The sequence below is a fragment of the Melozone crissalis genome, unplaced genomic scaffold, assembly GCF_028551555.1.
Source record: "Melozone crissalis strain CALT ecotype California unplaced genomic scaffold, PUWL_Pcris_2 ptg000057l_1, whole genome shotgun sequence".
Lineage (NCBI taxonomy): Eukaryota > Metazoa > Chordata > Aves > Passeriformes > Passerellidae > Melozone > Melozone crissalis.
Window position 1 is genome coordinate 739,697 of NW_026535835.1, and position 10,491 is coordinate 750,187.

A 10,491-nucleotide genomic window follows, 5' to 3' on the forward strand; every position below is an offset into this window, starting at 1 on the left:
CCCACGCGGTCCCTCCCCACTCGGCCGACATCGTGCTCTGCATCTGTATTTCAAAGTTTAATTTTAAAAATATTCTATTCAGTGCTAAAATAACTTTCCACTTCCACGCGCGGCCGCGCCTCCAGCTTCACCAGGCTCGATCACGGACTCGGCGGGACATGCAGTGGCAGCGGGGGGAGAGTTGGGGCTAGGGGGGCAGCGGGTATTGGGGGGCGGCAGAGCCCCAGGGCGGGAGCGCTTCCCGGGAGCTCCAGCACCCTGCTGCTTCCTTTCCCACCTCGGAGATAGCGGGTACCTAGGCCGGGGCAAGGCCCTCCAGCATAGGGCAGCGGCTCCTCCTGCTCTGCAGGCTCCTGGGGGACTGCAAATTCCACTCGGCTGGAGTTGTGCCCCGAGGCAGAGCCGAGGCCAGTCAGGACCTGCCCTCTGGGAGGGGAAAGCGCTCCCCTCTCTCCCAGCATGAATGGCTTAAACTAGCAGCTTATTGCACAGCGTCCCAGTGGGTCCCTGCCGGCGGGGGACCTCACTGCCCCCCACACCCATCATCACCTGCTCCCACAACCGAGTGAACACATCACCCGGAGCAGGTGGAAGGTGCCTCTCCTGTTCCCAGCACCCAGGGGAAGGGCAGGCAGGGGAGCCACAAGCAGGCAAACAGCATCTGCCAAGTGTCCTGGGGACCATGGAGAGCAGGGAGCCCCATGGAGAACCCCCCCCCACATGCAGCCCACCCAGCAGAGAGCCCCAGCTCTAGGGCAGGGAGCAGGGAGAGAGGGAGCCAATAAATAGAGGCAAATTTGCAGGTACTGGCAGCAGCCCCATCCATCGGGCAGGGCAGGATAGGGCAGGGCAGGGCGCACTTGATGCGAGTGGTGGGAGCCCCGACACCGGGGAAGGGGCAGGCTGGAGGGAAGCACTGGTCCTGGGGGGCCAGGTGGCTCTGCAAGGGGCTGGCGAAGGTGCCGGGCCAGGCAGGTTAGCTCTCTGAGGCTGTGTGGCACACAGAGTTCTGGTCAGCACAAAATCTCTTCAGAGGTGGCGCACCAGAGTCCTCATCCTCTTCAGTTACCTGCAAGAGCCAGAGGTCACAGGCAGTGACACTGAGCTATTCACACCTAGACAAGACTGTGTCACACTATGGGGACAGCCCAGGCTGTCACCCATGCACAGGCCCCAGGGCACCAGGAATGGCAACCCACTCCAGCCCTGCAGCCTGCCAGAACTGTCATTTTCCCACATCCCCATATCCTTCCCTCACACTCCAACACTTGATCTGAACCAAGGAATAAAGACTAAAGCTCAGGAAACCAGGAGGTTCTGGGAGCTCCCAGGGGCACTTCGGGACTGCAGAGCAAGTCCATCCACCAAGATGCTTCTGCTACAAGAAGCAGGAACAATGGTCAAAGGGCCAATCTAGGTCCATGCACATTTAAAGATGGTTTGAATCCCCCTTCTCTTACCTGAGTCTCAAGGGGGACTGGCTCTTCCTTTGTGAGAGTGGGAGGCTCATCTGCCACTTCTGAGGAAGGCAGGGAGGGCTCTGGGGAGAACAGGTGCGTCAACAAAAATGCAGACCTCACACCCAGGTCAGTGCTGACCGAGGACAGAACACCTAGCTAAAGAAGTCCCTGATGCCCTGTCAGCTTCCAGCAGTGCCATGGCCACCCACTGAACCACCATGTTCCCTGATCCCACCCATCTGCCTCCTCCCTTCTCAGCCCAGCACCCACCTTCCAGGGTCTCCTGCCCCAGGGTAGGAGGCTGTGAGTCGTCTGTGCGGAAGTCAGATGTGTGGGCAGGACTCATGGACTCACTCTGTTGAGGACTGGGGCTGGAGTTGGGACTGCTGTCCACCTTGAGCTGGTATACATCAGACAGGGAGCTCTGGTTGCTGTTCTCATCTGTAGAAACAGCACCTGATGAAAAAGAGCACCTTGACGCAGGGGCACAGGCAACTCAGGGCGGCACTGGAAGCCGGGGTCTTGCTGAGAAGTCAGAGCACAGTCAGAGAGTTAAACAGGGGATTCACTGTTCCACATCAGCCTAAGGGCTGTCAGGCACAGGACTGAGTCCTCCAGAACACAGCGGGAATCATATACACAACTGGCCATGGGAGAGGGAATGTTCCTGCCCTGGGAATGAGAATGAGCACTGCCAAATCCCACATCTGCAGCGTGGGAGGGCCCTGGGCATCCAAGGGCAGGAATCTCCTGCTGTTGGAGGCAGGAATCTCCTGCTGTGTACCACGGTTTTGTTCCTCCTCTGTGAAGCAACACAAGGAATAATGCTCAGCATCATTGAAGAAGCAGGCCTGGCACACACCTTGCCGAAGTGCAGACCTGCAACATAACCCCACCACATCTCCTGGGAGCGCCCACAAATTTTCCTTAGCCACAGACAGAGCAGGTGCTGGGCAGATGTGTACACTACCTCAGCAGCAAGTCTGGCACTGCTGAAACCTCTCCTGGCTGCACCACAATGCCTAGACCAAGAGCAAGGCCAGGGACAGCCTTTGCCCCTTCACCCTAAGGTCCATGGAAGTAACTTTGGGAAAAGCAAGCTTGGCTGCAGGTGGCTATTGGCCTCTCCCCAGCAGAGCATGGAAAGGGGGGATCAGGAAACCCCACTTCTCCAGTTGGCTGTGAAGCTTCCCACAGAAGATACCAGAAACAGCCCATTAAGACTCTCTAACAGCAAAAATGAACAGTTTGGACAGGGACAATCCAGAAGTGGATCAGCCCAACTCCACAGCTCAACCTCACTGTTCTCCACTCCATGCCAGTGCTCAGGGGCAAGCACTGCTCTTCTCCATATTGGCAGCACACAGAACCAACAATGTCCCAGCTGCTGTACAGCCTTGGAGTCTTTCCCCATGTTGAAGGCAGCTCAGCCCAGACCCACCTTGGAACTCCAGAAGGAGGGAGGAGTTGGCAGAGGTGTCAGCTGGGAAGCCATTGGCTTCTCGGGCCGTGCTGCTACTCGATTTGGATTTCTCTTTCTTGAGGAGAGAAAGAAAAGCACAAACACAATGTCAGAGAAACACATGCTGCTCCAGAGGAGCCATTCCCCTTTCTGTCTCCAGATGCCCAGAGGGATGTGCTCAAGCTGGCCTCTTCCCTTGGCTTTGGGGGCACATTCCTAAGTGAGAGGCAAAACTCCATCTATGAAGGGACTGGGAATCAGGAAAGAGAGGAGGAGCTGATGCCCATCTAGGAATGTCACCAAGTAAAGCAAATCATTGGAGGAGTCAAGCAGAAGCAGGAGGGGTCTCAAGAGAGCTCAGGGGGTTCGATAGTTCAGGGGAGGCTCAGGTTGGCTGAAGGGGCTCTTTGGGGCTGGGGGTTGCCCAAGAATGCTTGACAGGAGCTCACGGGACTTCAGAAGGGTGGGGGTCGGGGGTCGGCTTGGAGAGGGATCAAGGCCTTGGAGGCACTCGGGGGATCTCGATAGGGCAGGAGGGGCTCGGTGCGGCCTCAAAGGTGCTCAGCAGGGCTGGGAGGGCTCAGGTGCTGGCTTGGGGAGGGCTCAGGGGTCGACTTGGAGGGGACACAAGGTGGTTTGGTGGCGTCCGGAAGAACTGGGGGGCTCGGAGGTGGCTCGGGGGGCTTCGGTGGTCGGCAGGGCTGGGGGAGACTCAGAGCTCAGCTTAAGGGGGGTTGTTAAGGGAGCTGTGGGCGGTGGCTCCTGGCCCATGTCCACCAGCGGCACCCACCTCCTTACTGTCCGCCACTGGCACCCACTTGAATATCCGCAGAGACGTGTCGCCCACCGTCACCCACTTCTTCTCCCTGCGGGACACAACGCTGACGGACCGGACCGGGCCTGGGACACCATGGCAACAAACCCCGCCATCCCGCCACGCTCCGGTTGGCCCAGAGGAGCGTCAGCTCAGCACCGCGCAGCACTCCCCCCTGCCCCCCGCACTATGATTGGCTGGGCCAACCGCCCTTCACAGTCGCTTCCCTCCCCGCCACGCTCCCATTGGCCGCCGCCCCTCCGCCCGCACCCGCTGGTTGGGCGCGCACTCTCGAGTCGCACCCCGCGGTGTGCTGATTGGCTGCGCGCGGGTGGCAAGGCCCTCCCCCCCCGCGGGCCCGCCCTCACCATCTGCGGACGCGCTCGATGGCTGCCATCACCTTCTTGATGTCATCTTTGGCGCGGCTGCGGGTCTCGGCCCGCACCGAGCGCCCCGACATGGCGCGCGCAGCCCCGCAGCACCGGCCCCGCCGCACCCGCCGGCGCACCCGGCCCCGCGCACGCGCCCTGCGTGGCCCGCCCGCGCGCTGCGCTTCCTGCGTCACCACGCCCGACACGCCCCGGCTGCTGCGCCTGCGCAGGCATACACGCCCTACAGTGGGCACGGAAACGACGCGCAGGCGAGGCGACGGTGCACCGCCATCTTCCTTTGGGGCAGGTCCTGCCGCACGCTACCGTGAGATCACCCTGAGATCCCGGGCTGGGGGAATGCTGCACCGTTTCCGCACTGCCCCGTTCCCTGAAGCAGAGTCCCCACCGTTTAGCACCAGCATTGAGCTTTGGCAGCTCTCTTAAAAAAAAAAAAAAAACAACCAATCAAAAAACCTACCCCAAATCCACACAACTCCCGTTTCTAAGCTCAGGAGAACTCGTAGGCATTGGCTTAGCAATCGATTTCATGGGATACTGATGATCTAAGCCCGGGGGGAAAACAACACAAGAGTGTGGAGTGTGACACTGGGAGACGCCACTGTCCCCAGCCCTGTCCCGCCCACCACACAGCACACAAGGAAGGACCTGGGCACTCTTTTATTACTGCTGTTCACAGTTACTAAAAAAAAAAAAAAATCCAAAACAAAACATCTCCAAGGCAGAGCACAGTTGCCTCCTGCTTTACAGGTAGCTTAGTGCTTCTTGCCATAGATGGCAGCCAATGCTTTGCGAGCACTGGAGATCTGCTGCTCCAGCCTCTCCTGCGTGGCTTTGTTCCCAGTTTTTTTCAGCATGGCCTCCATCTCCTCCACCACGGCACGGTGCCCGGCAGTGTTGTGGAGGACACGGATAGCGCGGTCCCCACAGGACACGACATAGCGGCCAGTGGTGTCAAACGCAAGGTCTGTGATACAATGGCTGTGCACGCCAAGAAAACGCTCCTCCTCCTCACCGCGCCGTGTGTTGTACACCACAATGTCTGTGCCGCTCGCCACAGCGACCGTGCGGCCATCAGGGGACAGAGCAATGCGGCATGGCTCCAGCACTGTACACTGCCCTGTCAGAAGCAGGTGTGGGTCCTGCTGCTTCTTGTACTCCACATCTGTGTCCCAGAACTTCCATGTGCCATCCTTTGACACGGTCGCCATCCTGCAGCCAAGAGAGCACAGTGAGTGCATGGAAAAAGGGTGGCACCTCTTACCCTGCCCTGTCCATGAACCAGGAATCCTCTGTGGAGGTTATCTCTTGGGAAGTGTGAGTCTACACACAGATACAGTCTCGGTTCTTTTTCCAAATCAAAAAAACCTACCACTAGACCAGGCTGCTCCAACACAGCCTTGAACACTTCCTGGAATGGGGCAGCCACATCTTCTCTGGGCAACCTGTGGCAGGGCCTCACCATCCTCACAACCAAGCCTTCCTTCCTAATATCCCACCTAACCCACTCTCTATCAGTCCGAAACCATTCCCCCTTATCTTGTCACTCCAGGCCCCTGTAAATAATCTCTCTCCCATCTTTCTTGTCAGTTCCCTTCAGGTCCTAGAAAACCACAACTACATAACCTGAAGCCTTCTATTTTCCAGGCTGAGCAATTCCAATTCTCTCAGCCTTTCCTCATACCAGAGCTGCTCCATCCCTCTGATCATGTTGGTGTCTCCACTAGACTCACTCCAGCAGCTCCAAGTTCTTCCTGTGCTGGAGAACTGGAGGCAGTTCTGCAAGTGGGGTTTCACCTGAGAGTGGAGCAGAGGGGCAGAATTCCACTCTCCCTTGTTACCCACGCACTGTGGGATCAACCCAGAGGAGTTTCTGGGCTGGGTCATATCCACTTCTCACTCACAAGCACCCCCAGGCTGCTCTCAGTCTGTTCATCCCCATCTTGGATACCGGGGGTTGCCCTGCTCTGTTTGGGCGGCCAGTCAGGAGTCTGATGGCTCAGCCTGGATGCCGCAACCTTCCCAGAGAGAGATGCCGCAAGAGCCAATTTTCTAGGAGTCTCAGGCAGTCCTTCAACTGCTGGGTAACCTCAGCAAGGGGCAGGCAATTCAGCTCTGAGCAGTGATTTCAGCTCTGCCTTGCTAAGTGTACCCTGGCCAACACAGGGACAAAGAGACAGGAGCATTGTGTGGTTATTCCACAGGGGTAGCCTTTATTCCAGCACCCTGCCAAGGAGGCCGGGGATAGCAGCTCCCCCCTGAATGGGGCAGCAACAGGGGTTTTTATGGGGAAAATTGGGAGTGGTACAAAGGGGAAAAACCAATCAGTCCCAACAAATTTACATGGGCTTCCAAAGCATGCTGGGAACTCACCATGACCAAAGAGGATTTCTCAGTCCAGGAGGGTTTGAGAAGATCTTATCATAACCTATTCAAGGGATACCTCTCCAAGGGAGAGGTTTGGCATGCCTATCTGTCTCCACACTGATCCAGGTGCAGCATCAGCACTTGGTCTTGTTAAACCACATGAGATTCCTATAAGCAGGGTGGCACAAGCCAGATTTGGCTCCCCAGAGCAGTGTTTTACCCCCTGCAGCTCAGTGGTGCAGCTGGTGAACACTGAAAGAGATGAGCTTACATGTCCTTACAGTAACTAAGAGCAAGTAACACACACATACCTCCTTGAGTCGTTGGAGAAGGAAAAGGATTGTACACCAGCAGTGTGGCCCTTCAACTCAAAAGCCCTGGTCACCTCCCTGAAGTCTCCGTTCTTGCTAAAACACACCACCCATACCTTCACATCAGGGGTAAAGCCACAGGATGCCACAAACCTGTGTGAAGGAATAAGCAGACACACAGATTGCCTCTTACAGAGAACCTGAGCGAGGCAGGGCCACAGCTCTGCAAACCTGTTCTGACTCCTGCACTCAAGTCTGGTCATCTTAATTTCAATTTTTCCCTGAAACCTGGCTGGTAAAGGGAACAGTAAGGAAGGACACCAGAACAGCTCAGGAATGAGAAACTCTCCGGTCAAAGTAGAAGAGCTAAATGCTTTTTAGCCCCAACCTCCTCATGCCAGGAGCAAGGCAAATCAACCAACAGCAGCAAGTGATTTCCCCAAAAAACAGATCTCCCAGAAATAAAACCTTTATTTTTATAATTAACCTTTAAGAGGTCAAAGACAAGTTCAAAATGCTGTTTTCTTTGCATAAGCCATTTGCTCTGTCCCACCCCTGCAATCTGAGGCCAAAGCTGTTCTCAGGTTACCAGAACAGTAGCGCTGAGGCAGGATGACAGAACAAGAGTGCCTGACCCCACATCAGCTCCATCTCCTGGGAGGCCAAAATACCTTTTTAAACTGTAGAACCCTCAGAAAGTTGCATTACAATCGCAACTAACTGCCAATGGTCTGAACTGATGTTATCCCTGTTCAAAGGAGCAGCCTGAAATCCTGCCTGTCACTCACCTCCCACAGGGTGACACTGTGGCATAGGCATTGTTCATCTGGTTGGTGTTAATGCTGGCCAGGACTTCGCCCTTTGGGCTCCAGATCAGGATGGTGGTGTCACTGGAAGCTGTCATGATAAACTTCCCTGGGAAAAAAAAAGGCAAAGATCAGGAGAGCCCCCAGACCTAACACTACCACAGACTCAATGAAGCCCCAGGATAACCTCTCCCTGCAGCTGGAGAAAACCAGCAGCAGCACCAAAATCCAGGGAGTATCAGTCTCCTAGGACAGGGTAAAGAGCGGTATCACAAGACTCAGCTCCTGGTTATGCCTCAGTACTCCCCTGGCTCCTGAGCAGGCAGGAGGCACTGAACCCATGTGTGCCCTGTACTCAGAACCCTGAGCCCCACAAGCAGAGCTGGGACCCCCACATGCAGCCCCACTGGGCTGAGCCACAACCAAGAACAAACACTCCATCTGACCTGCATGCCCAAAATCGGCTTGAGGATAAGCACCTTTCAAGCTGTGCACTGCAGGCAGGCAACTGAATCCCAGTCACAACACCATGATCCATGATTGCTGGTTGTGCCCATGCTGGACTGCTGCTTGTTCCCACTTCCCCTTTGCCACCTCAGCCCAGGCAGGGAGTTGCCTGTTTACCTTCCAGGTACTTGGTTTAAGTTTTCGCTTTCAGAGCTCCACTCTCAGTTAACATTTTCCCTGCTCTCCTATTACAGAGGTGAACTCACATCCACCTGCTTCCAATTGCCACTGGCACATACCTGACACATTAATCCATGAAGCCCTCACCACTAAAATGTAATTTCCACCCATCCACCCGCATCTCTGTTCTAGATGATCCCAGAAGTTCAAGATAGACCATATTAACTCACTAGAGAGATTTCTGACTGGTTAAAGAGAGACCGGCAGCCCAGAGAACAGCAATCCTCTCAATATTGAGACCAGACCTCTTTGCAACAGCATCCCTGGAAATGTAAATTAAGAAACTGTGCATATTGGGGAGCTGGTTACAGGGATATTATTGGTGTGAAAACAACACCTTTTGGTTCAGTCGGCAGCAAATTAAGTTAAAAAAAACTAATAGACTACAAAGCTCAGTACTGGTGCTGTCCACAGCCCTGAGAACGCCAAAAACTCTAACACTTTGAATCCAGCAGCTTCACAAGGAAATCAAAGCTGTACTGGAGAGGTGATCAGCGCATTTCCATACCTGTCTCTGCAATCCCTATGTTAATGACAGGAGCCTTGTGCTTTTTTGGGAAGTCCCCAGAAGTCGCAGTGAAGGTGAAGCTGCTGTCATCCTTCTTGGTCATCTTGTAGACACGAATGGTCTCAGCATTGGCCAGCCAGACAATAAAAGCCCTGTGGAGAGAGAGGCTCTGAGCCCCAGCTCAGCCCAGGTCACTCAGGGGCACCTGGGAAGAGGGATATGCTGCCACGTAAAAATATTTACAAGGGCACCCTCTTTTCTCCCTATGTTGGCTCAACTGCAACACTGAATGAAAAAGAATGAAATTTATTATCCATACCAGGAAACAAGATCCCTTCTTTTCTTTCTAAAAGAGACCAAAAAGCCAAAAGATATTCTTCTGCCAGATTTCCCACCCAGCAAGAGCTCCCCTGACCACTGGAGAGACTCAGCAGCACATTCCAGCTGCACTGTCAGCTGGCAGTGATGTCAACAGGTACCTTCCATGGGGGCAGCAAGCTGTGCGCAGAGATATTTGCCCTGAAAACCACATTAACCCACCAGGAGCTGGACTAGACAAACTCCAGAGGTTCCCTCCAACTCAAACTACTGTGATTCTGTGATTAAATGCCAGCTGCTCTCAGAAAAAGCCATAAGTCAATGATATCGTGATGACCCAGTGAGAGATGCTGCCTCCACCCATCCCAGAGCAACACCACTGATCCCACCACAGCTTGGCCGTGAGATTGGCGGCTCTGCAGGACATCCCGGTGCTAGTATAAGGTCCGGCCGTACCGTGAGTCGGGGCTGAGGCAGACGAGCTCGGCGTGGTCCAGCCCCATGTTGACGCGCAGGCAGCGGTGCTCCCGCCCTGCCAGGTCCCGGGTGCTCCACAGCCGCACCGTGCGGTCCTCAGAGCATGATGCCAGGTACTTGCCGTTGCTGCTGAAGTCCAGGCAGGTGACCGGGCTGCTGTGGCCCTGCAGACAGAGAGTTGTCACGAAGGACGCGGGAGGGGATGGGGAGGAGCAGCAGGACACCAGCACCGCGGAGGGGAGAAGAGGGACACCGGCACAGGCAGGACACCAGCATCGAAAGGGACACCTGCACCGAGTCCGGCAGGACAATGGCACGGGGGGGGGGGGGGGGGGGGGGACGGGGCACCGGCGGGACACCAATATCGAGGGGGACACCGATACCGAGGAGCCACTGGCATCAGCACCGGGAAGGCACCGGCCCCGTGCACACGCGGTACCTTGAGGGCAGCCACCAGCAGCCGGTGTGCGAAGCTGTGCTGGTGCGGCTTCTCCCTGCGAGCCCTCGCCGCCGGCTTCGCCTTCCGCGGCTCCTCTGGCCTGGCGTGCCCGTTCGCCCTGGGTTCTGCGGGAGCGGAGGGGTCGGTGGGTACGGTTCAGCTACGCTCCCCTCCGCGCTGCCCGGTGCCCCACTGTCCGCACGGTACTTACCGTCCTGCGGGGCAGTGGGGGTCTCCCGCGGAGCAGAGCGGTGCAGCGCGACCGCCAGCAGCAGGACAAGCATGAGGACGATGAGGGCGCCTGGCAGCACCGACCCGCCCAGCCCTGCCACCGCCTCCATATTCCCGCCGCCGCGTCAGCGGCTGGTACCAGGAGGGGGAGAAATTTCCGTGTGCGCATACGCGGCCCCGGTAATACGCGCAGGGCGGCCCCTGGCGGTGGTACTGCACCCC

At 56.4% G+C, this 10,491-nt stretch overlaps 2 protein-coding genes across 3 annotated transcripts; both read right to left on the bottom strand.

Moving 5' to 3' along the window:
• Window positions 1-42: 42 nt before the first annotated feature.
• BCL7B (BAF chromatin remodeling complex subunit BCL7B) lies at window positions 43-4,223 on the bottom strand. 2 transcript variants are annotated; one of them, XM_054287434.1, is made up of 6 exons: window positions 4,105-4,223; window positions 3,713-3,788; window positions 2,902-2,998; window positions 1,731-1,901; window positions 1,461-1,540; window positions 43-1,069 (listed from the first exon to the last, which is right to left on the bottom strand). In XM_054287434.1, the coding sequence occupies exons 1-6, from the start codon at window positions 4,194-4,196 to the stop codon at window positions 977-979; spliced, it is 609 nt and encodes a 202-aa protein (XP_054143409.1). In that variant the 5' UTR covers window positions 4,197-4,223; the 3' UTR covers window positions 43-976. The 2 variants fall into 2 exon arrangements, with proteins under 2 accessions (XP_054143409.1, XP_054143408.1); XM_054287433.1 differs by having other exon boundaries at window positions 1,731-1,916.
• A 527-nt stretch (window positions 4,224-4,750) lies between these two features.
• Window positions 4,751-10,456, bottom strand: TBL2 (transducin beta like 2). Its single transcript, XM_054287075.1, has 7 exons — window positions 10,250-10,456; window positions 10,039-10,163; window positions 9,579-9,763; window positions 8,805-8,956; window positions 7,592-7,718; window positions 6,804-6,956; window positions 4,751-5,337 (listed from the first exon to the last, which is right to left on the bottom strand). The coding sequence occupies exons 1-7, from the start codon at window positions 10,377-10,379 to the stop codon at window positions 4,881-4,883; spliced, it is 1,329 nt and encodes a 442-aa protein (XP_054143050.1). The 5' UTR covers window positions 10,380-10,456; the 3' UTR covers window positions 4,751-4,880.
• Between the last annotated feature and the right edge of the window lie 35 nt (window positions 10,457-10,491).

What these genes read in the sequence shown, in the direction of transcription:
- BCL7B (XM_054287433.1), bottom strand. Translation starts at nt 4,196, where the DNA reads ATGTCGGGGCGCTCGGTGCGGGCCGAGACCCGCAGCCGCGCCAAAGAT. An exon ending in CAGTGGCGGACAGTAAGGAG is followed by an intron (nt 2,999 to 3,712) that starts GTGGGTGCCGCT and finishes TCTCTCCTCAAG; the next exon opens with AAAGAGAAATCCAAATCGAG. An exon ending in CAGTCCCCCTTGAGACTCAG is followed by an intron (nt 1,070 to 1,460) that starts GTAAGAGAAGGG and finishes TGGCTCTTGCAG; the next exon opens with GTAACTGAAGAGGATGAGGA.
- TBL2 (XM_054287075.1), bottom strand. Translation starts at nt 10,379, where the DNA reads ATGGAGGCGGTGGCAGGGCTGGGCGGGTCGGTGCTGCCAGGCGCCCTC. An exon ending in TGCCTCAGCCCCGACTCACG is followed by an intron (nt 8,957 to 9,578) that starts GTACGGCCGGAC and finishes CTCTCTCCACAG; the next exon opens with GGCTTTTATTGTCTGGCTGG. An exon ending in TTCTCCAACGACTCAAGGAG is followed by an intron (nt 5,338 to 6,803) that starts GTATGTGTGTGT and finishes TCTTGGCTGCAG; the next exon opens with GATGGCGACCGTGTCAAAGG.